Genomic DNA, 19,262 nt, shown 5'->3' on the forward strand with positions numbered 1-19,262 from the left:
ACTTGTAGTAGATATCATAAGTAACTTAAGAGATGATTAAAAGTATACAGGAAGATGTGCATAGGTTATATGCAAATACATCATTTTATATAAAGAATATTAACATCTCCACGAAGGAGGTACACAGGTAATACGCAAATGTGCCATTTTACATAAGCAATGTTCGCATCTGCACTGAGGGAGGGACACAGATTTTGGAATCTGTACGAGTCCTGGAACCAATCCCCTACAGATACCAAGGGACAGCTGCATATGTTATCTACAAGAAATTTACTTCAAATATAAAGACATAGATAAAAAATAAAAAGAATGCAAAGATATCCCATATAAACACTAACCAAAAGAAAGCTAAAATAGCTGAATACTTAACAAAGGAGACTTCATAATCAGGAGTATTATTAAGAACAAATAAGGGCATCATATAATGATAAAAGGGTCAGATCTCTTAAGAAGACAATCCGAAACAAAACATGTATGCCTCTCACTACAAGTTTCCATTTTTTAACCTGAGTGCATTCCCCAATTCATCAAGCAGGCTTCATTACTTGCATAGTTAAGTGAAGCAAAATAAATGAGACTGGAAGATGAAATAGACAAATCTACAATCAAAGGTTGGAGATTTCAATACTCCTCTCTCAGTGATCACAGAAGTAGATACATAAGCTGCAAGGTTACAGAAGACCTATTGAAATTTATACAACACTCTATCCACAAGAGCAGAATCAATGGCACATAAAACACCAAGACAGTCCAAAATCTTTGCCATTAAAAAAAAAAAAAACACTTCAGAAAATTTAGAAGAATAGAAATTATATAAATTATTCTCTCAAGCCATAATGGAATTAAACTCTAATTCAATACCAAAAGGATATCAGAAAATTTTGCAAATATTTAGACTTAGCCACAAACATCATAACCTGTGAGTCAAAGAGAAAGTCACAAGGGAAATTATAAAGTAGATTGAATTGAACGAAAATAAAAATATAACATAAAATTTGTGAACTAAAACTAAAACAGTTTTTACTGGGAAATTTATAGCTATCTCAGATAGGTGATCTAACTTCTACCTTAAGAAATGAGAAAACACAAAGGGACATGTGAGTACTTTGGGAGTAATGGAAGTATCCTATATATTAAGAGAAATGTGGCCTATACCATTGCATCTATTTACCAACATTCAAAAATCAATAACTGCATTTCAATGTAAGTACATATTTACTCAAAATACAAAAAAAAAACTATATAAAAATAATCATGTTGGAGGATGTGAAGTGTACAGAAATATAGTAACAATGGCAGAATCTAAATAATTGTTGTATCTGGGTAATGAGGAGTTTATTAACTCTTCTTCACTGTAAATGTTAACATTTTCCATAATGAAAAATTTTAAAAAATTAAAAATAAGAAACCAGAGGATCGAACTCAGGGCGTCACACGTGCTAGGCGAGTGCTCTACCACTGAGCCACAACCCTAGCCCCTCACTGCTATAAAGTTTGAGGCAGTGATTTATATAGGGTTTCATGCCATAGCTTTCCTCTAGCAGGCCAAATAAAAATCTTCTGAAGTATTTATGGGACAGTTTCAGAACTGATCTAAGTAACTATGTAGATAATTCAGTTAGCTCCATGCCAATTCATTCTACCTTCTTTTCTCTCTTTGGAACTGAGCTGTTCTTGGTGTGTTTGGTTTGAATCATAGCTTTTAGAGCAATATTCAAATTAAATGGAAAAACTTCATGATAGTTCCTTATCTTTGAAATAGTTCCTTATCCCAGTGATAATAAGGATTTTCATTCCTTTTATTAGCAGATAAATATTGTTATTTGAGTCATAATTCCTGGTTTTGTCAAAGAACTCAAGATGAAATTTATGGTCATTTATTTGACTTTGTAACTTAATTACTAAAGTGTATTTTATTTTTACTCTTCTTGAGTCATTTACTGATGTGTACAACTGTTCCCTTATAAAATCAATAAACAACTTGTTGCAAAAAAAAATTAGAAACCATTGTAACTTTTTGAAGAATAAATGAAGGAGAACAAGTATGAAAATAGCACAATAAATCTCAGAATAGAAAAGAAAAAACTAAACAAAATAAACATAACATCTCTTAACAAAGGATAGTGCTGGGAGAGATAAAGAAGACTGCACAGGACTAACTGGATGCAGATTATGAAGTAAAGGCAGTTATTAAAAATAATTCAATTGCTGGATTCAGAAAATGGGTAAGAGATGGCACTTTCCATTTAAAGGAAGTATAACTTAGAAATAAAAACCAAGAGCTCATTTTTGGTGATGCTAGGTTTCAGATGTCTATGAGAATATAAGATAACAAGTAAGTAGATGAGTATATAAGTCTGGAGTTTAGAAGACAAACAGACTAGAACCAGTTACTGTGGTGCATACCTATAAACCCAGAAGGCTTGGGAAGAAAGTCTGTCAAGTTGGAGGCCAGCCTTAGTAACTTAGCAAGACCCTATCTCAAAATTTAAAAATAGAAAATGTTGGAGTTGTTGCTTGGTGGTAGAACAACCCTGGATTTGACTGCCAAGTATCACAGAAAAAAAGAGAGAGACAGAGAAAGAGAGAAAAAGAAAGAAAGAAAAGTATGGACTGGAAATATTAATTAGGGGTTATAGGCCCAAACTTAGGGATGTAAATTTAAGTAAAGCATTTGATGATGTATAGTATTATATAGTCATGTTGAGTTTTTCCTACTACTATCATTACCAATTGATATTAACTATAAACATCACTATCATCATCTATTTAATAGAAATATGTCTTCACAACAGGTAAGACTTAAACAGTATACATAATGATTACTATTTACAAAAAAAAAAAAAAAATAACCAACCCCCAAAAAAGAAGGAAGGAAGAAAATAGATGAAAAAGAAAAGTGAAAGGAAGGGAATAGGAAAGAGGAAAAAACAGGCTACTACCTAGAACAAGACAATGCAAGAATTAAAAGAAGGACACAGCTACAATTTAATTTTCACTGAAATTGTCATTTCTGTTAATCCCAGAACAGTGATGACATAAATAATGCAAGACTTATAATGTTTCACCAATTTAATTTCATTCTCAACTGAACTAAAAATTATTAAATACACAACAATTATTTCTCAAATTCAATTTATCTCAAATTCAAATTGATTTACATATTACAAATTTTATTTCAGCCTTTAACAAGCTCGAAGGTAATATGTCCTCAATTTTAAACTGAGATAGAAATGTCCAATATTTACTTCAGTAACAAAAAGAATAACACTGTCTACAAAAATAGCTAAACAATAATATTGACCAACCCACTTTATAAGAAAACTCTTAGGGTGACTCACCTCTATCATCACTAAATTTCATACACAGAATTTGAACATAATCATAAATTTCAATGGAATAAAACTGTGTGAATAATATTCAGACTAAAATTGCAAAAATTGCTCCTCTATACTTTCAGATCCTTTTCTCAATTGTTAAGAGGAGTAACAATTTTGCTTAGCATTATACTGTTTTATATCAGAACTAAGTTATTTTTAAAAATCAATGAGAAAGAGGAGGAGAAAAGAAGTAAAAAACTTACTAAGATCTGACTATTTACTAGGCACTATACTAAGTCCTTGACATATACTATATGTTAGATACTTAAAATAACATTATGAGACAAGTATTATTCTCCCTGTTTCTTATACATGAAGAAACTATATTGGGTAAATTGTTCAAGGTCACAAAGCCATCCAGTGACAGACCCAGGACTCCAACCCATCCAGTCTTAACTCCATACCAGGCACCCAGAACCAAATTGCAATATAAACTACCTCCTTTCCCATAAATACATAAGAAACTAACCTCCTTATCTTTCACAACTAAAAAGTTCTGGCAGATTTTAATATTGACTTTTTCCTTATTTTTCCAAACATTTTCTGAATAGTACATAAATTAAAATGAAATCAAACTTCATCCAATTAAGACTTCATTACTATAGAGCTAACACATTTTCAGATATAACTGAGTATGCTTAGTGGTAGATTCAGAAAATTATGGTTGTTTTCTTTATTCTTGATTTGATAGATATAATAATATGATTTTTAAAATTCTTTATCATAAGCTTTTTTTTTAATGGTAAAATTATGAAACTCACGTGCACAGAATAACAAGAGAACAGGGGAATAAATCCTGGTACTGAAGACAGCATTTTAATACCCTATCATCATTGTTCTCATCACTCAGTCCATCTGCAAATTTAACAAAGGCAGTTGTCAATAAGCACATTAGAAATCTGGCCATCACATGAATAATTAGGCTGTATTTACAAATCAAAAAAATATAAAAGTTTCACAGCAATGGAAACACTCTGCATGCTGCTGTAGTAGTGGATACATGTAATTATACATTTATCAAAACCCATACACCACCAAGAATGAACCTAATGTGAACTCCAGAATCTGGGTGATAATGCTGTGTCAATATAGATTCACAGTTGCAATAAATGAACTGTTCTGGTGGGGGATACAGAATAAAGGAGGCTGTGTATATGTGGGAGTAGGGGGCATATGGAAAATATCTGTACCTTCTGCTTAATTTTGCTGTGAACCTAAAAGTGCTCTAAAAAATTAAATTTATTTTTTTAAATGTATATGAAAGACAACTGATGGCTGGGGTTGTAGCTCAGTGGTAGAGCTCTTGCCTAGCACCTCAATATCACATAAAAATAAATGAATCAAATAGAGGTGCTGTGTCCATCTACAAATAAAAATATTTTTAAAAAAACATACTAGAGTAGGGCAAGGTGGTACACACCTGTAATCCCAGTGGCACAGGAGGCTGAGGCAGAAGGATCACAAGTTCAAAGCCAGCCTCAGCAAAAATGAGACTACTAAGCAACTCAGTGAGACCTGGTCTCTAAATAAAATACAAAATAGGGCTGGGAATGTGGCTCAGTGGTTGAATGCCCCTGGGTTCAATCCCCAATACAAAAAAAAAAAAAAATCATATATAAAAGACAAAAGACTTTTTAAATAAAAAGACAAGAAAAAAATGTCTTGACAAATCTGGATCAAGATTCACATGACAAGGCTGGGGATATGGCTCAAGCGGTAGCGCGCTCGCCTCGCATGTGTGCAGCCCGGGTTCAATCCTCAGCACCACATACAAAGAAAGATGTTGTGTCCACCAAAAACTAAAAATAAATAAATAAATATTAAAAAATTCTCTCTCTTTCTCTTTAAAAACAAAAAAAAGATTCACATGACATATAGTTATTTACTTAATAAAATGATTGGTTTACTACTAAAATGAATTAGGATGTACCTAATGAATAAATACAAAGAAATGTGATCAGTAACTAAACAAAAAATATTAGAAATCGAATGCTATAAATTCTAGTCTCAATTCAGACACAGATTTTAACTATATAATTACATCATGTTTAAAATTATCTGTTTAAAAAAATTAAATAAAAATTATCTGTTTAATATCTCTGCACAGCTATTCTATCAGCAACAGAATCTGTTTCTGGTATCTACTTTCCTTAAGCTCTAAAGCAATACATTTAGAGATACACAGAGAAAGAAAACAGGAACCCTAGATAGAACATAAAAAGTGACTTCTAACAATGTTAATCAGCTTACTCACAGGCTTCCAGTCTTAAAAGACATAGCAAAAATTCAGTTTCTGTGAAAATAATGCAATAGTAGGAATATGACCTAAGATAAAGCTTCTTAAAGGCCCTCATTAATACCTGCCTCAGAATTACCCAGGAGCTAGTTAATAATACAGACTGCAGGACCATACATACTTCAGATCTACTTTTGTATAAGACTCTTTGGAGGATCTGTGGTTGTGACTCAGTAGTAGAGCACTTGCCTAGCATGTGTGGGGGACTGGGTTCAATCCTTGGCACCACATAATAATGAATAAATAAAATAAAGGTATAAAAAAAAATGTTGTGGGGTAGGGGAAATAGCTCAGTTGGGCATGCATAAGGCCCAGCACCACAAAAAGAAAAAAAAAAAAACAACTATTTGGAGCTTGGACCCAGACATTCATTAAAGCTCTTGGCAAGTCTCCAAACACTAAAACTCAGTATATACTAACCAATAAGCCTCAACCATGTTCTCAGTTTTCAACCTTTTTTCCTCTCAATTGTTAGCCTATGTTACTTAAACCTCTAATCATTCAAATTGGAAAACTCACTCATTCTGCAATAAATTTTTACATAGAACCAAATCTGTGCCAGATCCCTGTGCTAAGCATCTAGATATTGAAAGATAAACTCTTTAGGAGTTCACAACCTGGTAGTAAAATCTACAAAGAACTCAACTATATCAGGGCATGGGCCCGAAGAAAATGAAACTCAGGCCTTAATCAGAAAGCCACAGAGACAGAAATCATAGCAGCCCATTTTCCTTTCTTCAGTTCAAAGAAACATGGATAATGCAAAATGGGCAATTTAAATCATTAGTTATCTTCAAACAATTCAATTTAGCAAACGAAAAAGAGATTTAAAGGGAATAGTATCTTGATCTAAAGGTATCAAGATTATTTATACTATCACTTTTTCTAAGATATATGGTTCTGGAAAATACAGCTAAAATTTCAAGAATATCCATAAAATATTCAGACATTCAATAAACATTTTTGAGAACCTGTTTGGGTACTTTTCAAAAGTAAGTAAAATAGTCAAGTATGGTGATATGTAACTATAATCCCTCCTCCTCATAAGATGGAAGTAGGAGAATCACAAGTTTGAGGTAAGTTTTAACAACTTAGAGAGACCCTGTCTCCAAATAAAAAATTAATGGGGTTAAGAGTCCAGGTTAATGGAAGAATGCCCTGGGTTCAATTCCCAGTACCACCCAAAAAAAGCCACTACCACCATACAGTCCTTTCCATTTCACATACTGCTGAGTAAAACAACATTTTGCACCAGTTCCTTCCAATAATGAGTAGGCACTCTAACAAATGTTTATCAGTAAGCACCCTAAAACAACAATACTTACAAAGTTTTTGAGATGCAAGTTGTATTGACTGACCCCACAGCGTTCCATCCTGATTTCTGAGGCTGTCATTGATGAAATGAACTGCAGGTATAGCTTTGTGCTGCGCATGTTTTAGTAGTTTTCCTGCCTTCATACGATCTAGCTCTTGCACAACAACCCAGGGAATTATTAACACAAGTCCATCAAAGCCTAAAATATAAACAGATTTCTTAGAATCCAAACACTTATTGACCTACTAAATCAAACTGCTACAGAAGTGAAAGTTTTAAAGTACCCCTTAGAAATTCACAAGCAACAGAGAGACAATACATAGAACGTGAAAATTTAAAAGAGGATATAAGGATCCACAGAGTATTTTTTAAATGCAACTAGAGAAAAAAAGAGTGAATTTAGCAGATATGCTTCCTATAATCCAAGTTCCTAATGTAAATGATTTTATAATAAACAAATAGATCATCTTAGAATTAGTATCATATCCAGGGCTGGAAGTATAGCTCAGTTGGTAAGAGTTCTTGCCTTGCATGCACAAGGCCCTGAGTTCAATCCCCAGCACCACAAAAAAGAAAAAATTAGTATCATATCCAAAGGGAGACGTGTTTGTAAGAATAAAGCCCACATCACTATTAATAGTAAATATTAATTCAAGAAGGAAAATCAAAATCTATAAATATGTTTTTGAAATACCTGGTATTTCTGTTGTCTTCAAAATTCTAACAAATTTGAGATGATTCATCAGAATATTCGTGTCAATAACAATTAGAAGCTTTTTGTCTGAATCAGTATTTGCTAGAGAAAAGGAGCCAAGTTAGGATTTCATGACACTTGATAATAATGTCTAAACTTTTGGTATCAATAAATGTAGATAACTCACTTTGAAACCCCTCTGTGTCTTATAAATTTAATTGTGCAAGAGACCCACACAGTTGACTAAACTCTTAAGCTGGTTCATCACTTGGTTGCCATATAATGTAAACTTCTACCCAATCAATCAAGGTTTCCCTGAGCAGGAAACATAATCCTTGTTTGTAGAAGGACAATCTAAAGGAGGGTTAGGGGCAGGAGGAGGAGGAACTTGGCTAGATCCAAATGGTCAGAGAAGGTAAGATCTGTGCAAAGCAAACATCACAGGAAGTCTTGGGGCTAAGACATGGAGAATGGCATAGGAGAGTGTTTTTGAATAGCGTTCCATAAAGAAGAAAGTCCTTTAGACAAGGAGAATAAAATTTCTTTTACTCCAATTCTTAAAGGAAAGAGTAGTAATCAATGCTTAATTATCTCCCAATAGATTATCATAAATTATTTATAGAATTATTTTCAATCATAAAATGATTTGCTCCAGCAGGAACAACGTTTATACACCCTGTCCGGCTGTGCACTTAGAAAGTATAAGCTGATTCTAAATATCCTGAGTAAAACGTAATTGCAATGCAAAATATGTATAAAATAAATAAAATATAGTAACATTAGCATTGTTATTTCACAGGGCCTTGTGAGATCAGATAAGTTAATGCATAGAAAAACACCTACTGAAGTGAAAAATGTAATGTGAATGTAAGATAGCATTACTATTTTTATAAAGAGAACTCAAAATAGTATACTAACAGATTTTGGACTATCTTTATCATTATCTTCTCCCAGAAAACAACGCATAAGTCTTATTATTGCTTCTTGGCAAAAGAGGAAGAAAGAATAAGTCTAATTGCCTAATAATGTGAGAGACATAAAACAAATGATAAGACAAATATTAGACCAGATTTCATTTGAATGAGCGAGTTCTAACATTTTTCATCTAAATATTGTAAAACTGAAATGTTAGCATATTAATTCTTAGGAAAACACAGGAAATCATTATCTTATAGGTATACCAGCAGAGGAATGTACATCATCTTCCACCAAGTCAATTTCCATACTCATTAACTCTCCAGAAGGTGGTACCACAGGTAAATCCACACTTTTCCCCACGCGTGCAGCATGAAGCTCTTCGACTATCTGCATCTAAATTGTAAAAGACCTCAGTGAAATATTACTCTCAGATTAATAAGAAAGCAATTAATTCTTATTTAAATTACTTGAGAGTTTGTAGAAAGAAAAAAATTTATACAAATATGCAGGAAATTGATAAAAAACAGATTCATAAATATACACATAATAGTTCTTCTCTTATTACCTCTATAGCTTTAGGCAAGCAAATTACTTCACTTTTTTGTGTCTCAGTTTACTCATCTACAAAATAGAAATATTAAATATTTGATTCCTTTTAGGATTTTTTGTGAAGATTAAATAAAATATGCTACATGAAACTTCTTGCATAAAGCCTAGTAAATGGACAGAAAAGACATTTTATTCTCACTTCAAAGTATCTTAAGAGACAGTTTCTTATTATCTAGATGATGAGTGAAGTTCTAAAGATTTCTAGAATTGTTTATGAATAATCCAAAATTGAAATCTAGATCTTAAGATCTTCCTCACTTCAGGAAGTGCTTCTCTGATGCACTCTTGTGTAAAGAAATGAAAATTCAATTTAGCTGCAGAGCAGAGATAAGAAATCTTCTATCAAGGGGCATTACTCACAAGGAAGAAAAATGCAACTGATTGTGTACAAACAGAAAGCTTTCAATATAGCCTAAATAGAAAAATACAAAGTGTCTTGAGAACTTAATTTTAACTCAGGACCAGAAAATATACAATTATCCTCAATATTCTATGAGGGTCAATCAGGAGATTATAGCTGGGAAATGAAGCAATAAGTAAAAAGAGAAAACATTCATGCACTCTTATTTATTTTCAATAAATAACTATTTCATCTGATTACTGAGTAAAAAAAAAAAGCAAAACCATATTAATTTCATATTGAATTTTGGCAATAAACATGAAAAAGCATAATAACATTAATTCCAAAACTCAGATTTTGTGACCAATAGGCTCTATACTGTTTTTCAAAATAGATTAGCTTATTAGAAACAAAGGCAAAAAGGTGATCAAGTAAATGGAAATACTTTTCAAAAATGTTTTTTGATGACTTCATAAAAGCCAACATATTGATTAAAGTGAAGATATTATTGTTACTGTTTTATTAATATTTCTATTTTATAGATATTTTACTAACAATAGGAAATGGCTGACTGATTTTCATTAAAAAGATTCAAAGTAAATAAGTATATTAGTAACCTCTTGATCCGTATCTTGAATACTTTCAGGTCCCATTGAAGAACACGATGTTTCAAAACTCTGAAATGAAAAGTAATTTTATTAGTTAAAAAAGAAACATATAGGGGCTGGGATCGTGGCTCAGTGGTACAGCACTTGACTCACGTGTGTGAAGTACTGGGTTTAATCCTCAAAACTACGTAAAAATACTGTGTCCTTCTACAACTAAAAAAAAAAAAAGAAAGAAAGAAACATAGGACTGGGGTTGTGGCTCAGTGGTAGAGCGCTTGCCTAACAAGTGTGAGGCACTGGGTTTGATCCTTAACATCACATAAAAATAAATAAAAGAAAGGTATGTGTACATCTACAACTAAAACAAAAAATTAAAGAAAAAAATTTTTGAAAAAAGAAAAGAACCCTATACCTAAAGTAGTGTTTTTCAACCTTGGCACTATTAACATTTGAGGTCAGAAAAGTCTCTATTACGTGGCTGTCCTGTGTACTATAGGATGTTTAGCATCATCTCTGGACCTACTTACCAGATGTCAGTAACACTACCTACCCACCTCTGAATATTCACAATCAAAAATGTTTCCAGACATTACTAAATGTTCACAGTGGAATAAAATTGCCCCTCGGAGACACCACCCCTAAAATAGAAAAACCTCATTCCACCCAGTTATGAAATGTGGGAGAAATTCATTAGGGTTTATTCATTCATACATGCATTCTTAAAAGCACTCATACTGTAATAATAAACCCACATTCCACCCTAAGAAATAAAAGGAATCATGGTAAAGATAATCAAGATGGCCTTTAGTGGCAGAAAATTTTCATCTACAAGTCACTTTAGCCATTTTAAGTAAAATGATGAAACAAAGAAAACCTGAAGACTAATATGGCTAAGGAGAAAAGGCTGACAATGAATTCCTTGTATTATATATTCTATATGGTTCTACTGTGTGTGGGTAGAGCTTGAGAAGTTATATATATAATAAATATATATAAATAAATGTATAAAAATAATAATTATTATTATAAATATAAATATATAAATATAAATAAATACATATAAATAATACATAATAAATATATTATATATATATATTTTAAACATACATACATATATCTATCGATATATATATATATATATATATTTCCCCCCCCCCACAGATTGAAAATCTTCAAAAATTCCAACTTTGCACCAGCACTTTGGCTGAGTGGATAAGTCCTACCTGACCCTACATGCAGGAGACAGGAAACAAAAGCACTGCTGAACCAAATCATCATTTAAGAATTCTCCAAGATAACTCCAAACTCACATCTATTTCACAGGAACTATTAACATATAAATTATAGTCCCTCTTGGGCTGGGGTTGTGGCTCAGAGGTAGAGCACACACCTACCATGCGTGAGTCACTGGGTTCGATCCTCAGTACCATATAAAAATAAAGATATTGCGTCTACCTATAACTAAAAAATATATATATTTAAAACAAAAATTATAGCCCCTCTTTAACTAAATATGTCATATGCAATAATGCTTTACTGGGAATTCAGCTTCCACCCTAACTATCCAACATCAAACTTCACATGACATGACCCCATTCACATCACACACACAGGCTCATTATTGCTTTACTATTCCATAATCATAGGATTTTCAGTATCTTCACCATTTCACGTTAAATCTTACTAGAGGTCTTCCTAATTTTCTTAAATTAAGTAGTGCCAAGCAAGCTAGACTGCTGTCAAAATATCCTGTAACTCTTGACATTCTAAGTCTTCCTGTTTTCTTCTTTAAGCCGCTACTACCATGACTTCCCTTTGACCACAGGACACTTGCAGTGACTTCAGTGAATTTTCTATCAATCCAGAAAAGTTGATGTCAACTATTCCTGATAATTTCCTTTCCATTACAAATCAAAGTCTTGGTGATCATTCAAATGATTGCCTCTCCCTACCAAGCTTTATTAAATACAGGGATCGAGATAAAGCCTTTCCTAGGGATGACAAAAGGGAATGGATTTAATGAAGATAATAATGGTTTTATTTACCAAAATGCTTCTAAATAGAAAATGTGTGTGTTAAGTCAGTTTTTCTTCTCTGTGACCAAATTACCCAGCAAGAACAACTTAGAGAAGAAAAAGTTTATTTTGGCTCAGTTTCAGAGGTTCAGTCCATGGCGACCCAACTCCATTGCTCTGCGCTCAGGGTGAAGTAGAACATCAAGGCAGAAGGGTATGGCAGAGGAGCACTTCTCACCTCATGACAGCCAGGAAGCAAAGAGAAAGGGAAAGGGGCAGGGGCCGAAGAAGATGAACCCTTCCCCAGCACACCCCCAAAGACCTACCTCCTCCAGCCACACCCCACCTACCAAAAGTTTACCACTCACCTAGTCCATTTAAACTAGGAGGGACTGATTATGTTACAGCTCTCATAATGTAATCATTTCACTTCTGAATATTCCTGTACTAACGCAGAAGCTTTTGGCAGACACCTCATATCCAAACCCTAACCATCCCTGATTGCCCCTGATTACCTTTCAGTGGCTCTCTTCCATCCACAGGACACAAAATAAAATACCAGTGTTTCCAATGAGGCACAAAAGCATTCACTGTCTGGGCCCTGGCTTCCCATCTACCTTTTTCTTCTATATATCCTCTACACACCTTGACTCTAGTCATACTAAACAACCTAAGCACCCATATACCTTGCCAATTCTGTGCCATTATACACAATGGCCTTCTACATGGCTGGTCAGAACTTTTATTCCTCCCTCTACATATCCTTGAAGAAGTAACTTAGGAATCTCTACTTTAGTGAGCTCTTCCTTAACCCACCTAGAGATTTATATTGTAACAACACATCCAATTCTTAAGACTTTGATGTTTTCTTCATTGCAGTGCAATTATATTTGTTTACCAATCTGCCCCCCTGAGAATATTATGAGGGCAAAGATTCTCTTATTCACTTCTCAAGTCACTACCACAAAAAGAAGTATCTGACACATAATAAGTTCCTTTAATTAATGTTTGATAAACTAATGAATTCCTACCTCACAGACTTATAATGATTAAATGGAATGCTGTTTTCAAAAGCAGCATAAAAAACCATAAATCTCTAGAATATTAATTTGCAATGGTGGAAGGGGGATAGTAAACTGATAGGGGTTTATATCAAAGGATTATAAAACCTAAGAAACAAAATAAGTTATTTTCTATTTACAAAAGCAAAATAAGATCATTAACAGGATTAATACATCCAGAAAAATACAGCTGGTTCCTTATAAAGTACACTCATTTCAGGAACATAAGTAGCTATAAGGAATTACTTAGTAAAACAAAACAAACACAGTATTATCTCCTGCCAATGATATGCTAAACATAATATACTCAAAATAAGGACAATATTTATTTGCTTCAGTATCTAAACAACTCTTAAGTCAAATAATGCTATTACAGCAACAATTAATAGTTTTAATTCTGATAAGTGGAAAGTAGGATTGCAAAAATTACTTCCCTTAAAAGTTAATATTCATGCTATATGCCTCTTTTGGTTGGTGTAATAATTTTACATAGAGATCAAAATAAACTATAAACCAGGCATGCTGGCTCATGCTTGTAATCCCAATGGCTCAGCAGGTTGAAGCAGGAGAATCCCAAGAGACTGAAATAAGAAACCAACACATATATTCAGACTAAATTTAAATCAGGCCTCTAATTATCATCAGTAATAAAAATAAATAAATCCTGAAACACTCTCACTCTCTCCCCACCCCCTCTCTATATATGTATATATATTTGTGTGTGTGTGTGTGTTTTTTTGTTTTGTTTTGTTTTTGCTAAATCTAAATTCCTCATTTTGTACTGCATTACCTGGGTAAACAGTTCCTTGGAAACTGAATCTTTACTTTCTTGATGCTGATGATGATGCTCTCCTTTCCACTCATGCTTACAAGAAGAATCTGAAAATAAGCGTTCAGTTTTGTGCCTGGCCAAATTTAATGAAACCTGTGAGGTTCCCAGGCCACCTTTTCCCTCTTGTTTAGTCTTTGACTTATTAGATTCAAAATTAAAGACATTTTCTTCTACCAGCCTCTGGAGAGTATTACAAGATTTTCTTGGGATTTTGAAGCTGATCTTCCTTCTAGATTCAAAAGGTTCCTTAATTATCCTGTTGGAATTACAATCCTGAGAAATCGGATTTTTCTGGCATTTCTCCAAGACAAGTTTTTCAGAATTCTCTCTAAATTTTTTGTTCAGTTCTTTCATCTTCTCCCTCTGAGCCAGTAAATGAGGCCACTTCTTTTCCTTTGCCTGGCCTTCAACTTTAGGTTTCATATCTTTGGCAATTTTATGACTGTTAAGATTTTTCATTTCATGGCCAAGCTTACTCCTAACATTTGTCAATTTAATATTTTTAACTTTAATATCTTTAATTCCTTTTGAAGAAGGAATCTGTAATATAATCTGATTATCATTTGAATATGATGTTTCTTGGACTTTAGCAGGTCCTTGGGATGAGGAACTGGTTTTCAGTCTCTTTTTTGGTGTGTCTGTGTCAACGTCTACATTCGATCTGTAAAGCAGCACAGAAAACTAGGTTACATTACAATTATACATATTGTGCTATATGATTTTTGTTAAGGCTGACAGACTAGGCTAACTCTAAACTTTTTACAAATTAAAAAAATTGCTTACTTAACAATGAAAGCAGGGCTGGGGCTCAGTGGTAGAGCACTTGCCTCCCATGTGTGAGGCACTGGGTTCGATCCTTGGCACCACATAAAAATAAATAAATAAGATACTGTGTCCATCTATAGCGCATACACACACACACACACACACACACACACACACATATACAACATATACATACGACTTGCACATGCTACGCAAGCGCTCTACCACTGAGCCACAACCCCAGACCTAAAACTCAAAAATATATTAAAAAAAACCCAAAAAAACAAAAAAAACAACTACTAAGAGAGCTAGAGATGTAGCTCAGTGACAGAGTATTTCTCTAGCATAAATGAGGCCCTGGATTCAATCCCCAGTATTGCCAAAAAGACAGAAAGAAATAAGTACTAAAACACTAGAATAGATCATTAAAAAAAATTAATGAAAGAGAAAAAGAGCCTAATAAACATTTGTGGAAAAACACTGACTTTCCTAACAATAACAAACAAGCAAGCTAATAATAACAATAACATAGTATTTTTCCTACCAAATCAGCAAACATTTTAAAATAGCATTAAATATTGGGTGGGGGTTTATAAAAAAAAAGACTCTCATATGATGCTGGTAGATATGTAGAACGATATGATAGTTCTACAAAGGAATTTGGCAATATAAATTAAAAGGTCTAAAAATGCTTATATTTTTGATACCTCAGTAATTCACATTTTAGAAATCCATACCAACATTAAAAAAAATCAAAATAAACTTAAGAAATATTTTAAAGATATTCAACTCAGGATTATTTACAATAGCAGAAAACAGAAAAGTAATGGCTGAAATTTTGGACATGATTTTTCAAAACATCACATTCATGATAGACTATCATAGTTTTTTCAAATGTTTATGGAAGGTTCCTAATGAGAGAAAACATAACATTAAGCAAAAAACAAGCAGGGCACAATTCTGTATACATACCATGGTCTGAATAATTTAAACAAGTCTAATAAAACAGCCAAAGAGAAATGTGCTAAAATATTAGAAGTAGCAATAGCTAGAGGTAATAATATATCCCTGCTTAGTAAAACTAGATGCAACTATGTGGATAGAAAGAAAGTGAAATAAGCCTCAATGAAACACAAACCATTAAATCAATAAATCCTTAAGTGCCTTCTAAGTGTAAGTCACTTTGTTAAGTACTGAAGAGGCAATAGAAGACATATCAAATAGAGTCCTTACCCCCAATTAGCTTAGGGCCCACCAAGAGAGGGAATAAAAATAAATTAGTGGCTTCTTAAATAATTATGTAAGAATAAACAATAAACATCTCAGATTTTTTTTTTAAAACAGGAATTTCACTTGAGTCTTCAACTGGTTTTATTTTCTCTGCTACTTCTTTCATACAAAAAGACTGCCATTATTTATTAATAAGTAATTGTAAAACAACATTTAAGTTTCAAAAGGTTCCTACAGTTCTCTGAGCATTTCATATTTCCAGTTTATTTACTCTTGAAAATAGCCCAGTGCTACATATTTCATAGCAATTTGTTCATCATAGTCTACAATCACAATTAATGAAAATTCAACTCTTTAATACTTTTAAAGATCAAAAAAATTAAATCTTAAAAATTTTATTTCTTATTGACCAGCTATATTACAGCTCTAAGAAGCATATTAAAGTTTAAGATCTTGATAAATGACACCAAGCAAGTATTATCTTTTATGAATGATTTAGTGTTAAAAACAACATTTGAAACCAAATATCACCACCCAAGATTAAATTCCTTGGAATGTGAAAATTTTCATTATTCTAATTAGATTATTAAAAAAAATTTAGTAACCAACACTTTATTTTTTAGTTACACGTGGACAATTTAATACCTTTATTTATTTATTTTTAATTTATATGTGGTGCTGAGGATTAGACACAGTGCCTCAGGCATGCTAGGCAAACACTCTACCACTGAGCTAAAATCCCAGCCCAGTAACCAACACTTTTAAAATATGACATACTGTAGAAGCAATAATTAATTTTAAAATTATTAGTTGCTTTATTTGGTCCTTCAGCCATCATAATGCACATTTAAGATACTGAAAAATAAGGCACAATTTTATATTTTAGCTAATTCTGTCAGTGAATGGGCACTTTTGATGGCAATATTGCTCTATCAGATAATAACTAAAAATATAAGTTTATCTCCTCTGCAACTCATGGGCTTAAAAGATCTGAACAATGATGACAATGGACTGTAACTGAAGAAATCCCACAAACTGTGTATTAATTATTTGAAGAAATGCTTTCTGAATACTGAAAACATTGAATATTGATAACATTCTAAATATCGAAAGCAACTAAGATTATTGTCCTTGCTTATATTTTCATCACTAATACATTTATGTGTACTTAAATCAAGGAGCAGGTGTAATGGTAATGGTATAATTTAACTGGCTTCTCACATATTAAAACTTTTATTTTTCCCTTTGCATCTCAGGATTCACTGTCTGCACACAAATTTCGAGACCTTCTTTGGAGCTGAGTTAATTACCAGAGTTTTGTTTGTTTGTTTGTTTTACCAAGGATGCTATATAACTTGTAAGAAATACTTACAACCAGGCTGGGGTTGCGGCTCAGTGGTAGAGCACTTGCCTAGCACGTGTGAGGCGCTGGGATCAGTCACCAGAACCACATAAACAAAATTAAAATATTATGACCATCTACAAGTAAAAATATTTTTTAAAAAAGAAATACTTGGGGCTGGGATTGTGGCTCAGTGGTAGAGCGCTCACCTAGCACAGGTGAGAGCCGGGTTCGATCCTCAGCACCACATAAAAATAAAGGCATTGTGTTGTGTCCATCTACAAAAAAGAAAAAGATTCTCTCTCTCTTAAAAAAAAAAAAAAAGAAAGAAAGAAAGAAATACACATAACCTTAAGAGAAATTTAATCCTCCATTAAGTGAACAACAGCAGCAACTGAACTACTTTTTCTATAAGCAACCAATGGTTGTTAGAAATACACTATTGAAGCTGAAATCCCAGCAGCTTGGGAGGCTGAGGCAGGACGATCCCAAGTTCAAAGCCAGCCTTAGCAACTTAGCAAAGCCCAGAGCAATTCAGCAAGACCCTGTCTCTAAATAAAATATAAAAAAAGGCTAGGGATATGACTCAGTGCTTGAGCACCCCTGAGTTCAATCCCCAGTACCAAATTAACTTTTTTTAAAAAAATACACTGTTGATATTAATGAAGTACAATATCACAGCTTTCCTATCTAAGCAACTTATATATGTGTATGTGAGTTTTGTGTGTGGCACTGTAACACTGAGTCGCATTCCCAGCCTCCTTTTTTTTTTTTTTTGAGATAAGTTTTCAACGCTAGCCTCAAACTTGTGTCCTCCTGCCGCAAGCATGTGCCACTGCAACTTTTCATTATATAGTAGCTCTTATACCATAATTGTTTTTGGAATAGCTAGGATATATACATGACAGGACAATTCTAAAATATCTTGTACACCATATACTTTATCTTTGACTAAAGAAAATTGTCATTAAAAGTGACATCACATATTTTCAAGCATGCCAAAATGTTACTTAACTACTCAGTACTGCAACACTGAAGCCAAGCAGAATATTTTGAATAAAAACTTAGACGAACTGAACTTCATTGATTCCTTAGAGTAATTCAAATCTTAGTCTCAAAAAAAACCAACAAAAAAAAGATTATTTCTTCTTCCTTTCAAACTATATACAGGCAAGTCTAAAGGCACAGATGTATCAATGAAAAATTTACTTCCATTTTTCCTTATACATATTAATTAAGATTAAGGGCTTAAAAAATATGCCCTTAAGCAAAAGGTAGTAAAAAAGTCAAGTAGTCTTGTACTTTTAGAACATAAAATTTTAACAACAGAAAAAGAGGATAGTGCAAAAGGCATTTAAAACCTAATTCAAAAAATGTAGCAAACAATTGTCAATTTAACATGAAATATACTCTGGAATATATTTCAACAGACAATACAGATGTATCACCTTTTAAAACAGTGATTCAAAAGAAAACTGAAGTCAGAGGAAAGAAGGATTTTTGTTTTGTGTTGTTTTTAGTAGATATTAACTGAAATTGGTTGAGAAGCAGCAGTTGTATTTAGATGTTCATGCCATTCTGTTTTCTCTAACTGCTTATCCCAGAGAAACCTTGTTCTTAACTACCTCTTGTCACACAATATACTTTTTATACTTATTTATTTACCTCTCCAAATAGTGGCAAGAAATTCCTTCACTACAAATTTCTCTAAAAATTTTATCCCGAGGAGGAAATTAAAGAAAAATAATCTCTATTATACCTATCATCATTCCCCAAGTTCTCTAGCTGTAATCACATACTGGTTAATAAACAGTTCAGAGCCATTTCAATTCAGTAAGCTAAATATTGTCTTTACAA

At 32.9% G+C, this 19,262-nt stretch overlaps 1 protein-coding gene across 3 annotated transcripts in view; it reads right to left on the reverse strand.

Annotated features, from left to right (window-relative positions):
• The window catches only part of Swt1 (SWT1 RNA endoribonuclease homolog), an 84,252-nt gene that overhangs the window by 49,137 nt on the left and 15,853 nt on the right, over positions 1-19,262 (reverse strand). For all 3 annotated transcript variants that reach the window (XM_076831998.2, XM_076832001.2, XM_076831997.2), the window contains 6 exons: positions 14,027-14,729; positions 10,170-10,229; positions 8,867-8,996; positions 7,686-7,787; positions 7,002-7,190; positions 4,142-4,235 (listed from right to left, as the gene is read on the reverse strand). In XM_076831998.2, coding sequence (XP_076688113.2) covers positions 4,142-4,235; positions 7,002-7,190; positions 7,686-7,787; positions 8,867-8,996; positions 10,170-10,229; positions 14,027-14,729 — 1,278 coding nt within the window. The remainder of the gene's footprint in view (positions 1-4,141; positions 4,236-7,001; positions 7,191-7,685; positions 7,788-8,866; positions 8,997-10,169; positions 10,230-14,026; positions 14,730-19,262) is intronic.

The sequence above is a fragment of the Callospermophilus lateralis genome, chromosome 13, assembly GCF_048772815.1.
Source record: "Callospermophilus lateralis isolate mCalLat2 chromosome 13, mCalLat2.hap1, whole genome shotgun sequence".
Lineage (NCBI taxonomy): Eukaryota > Metazoa > Chordata > Mammalia > Rodentia > Sciuridae > Callospermophilus > Callospermophilus lateralis.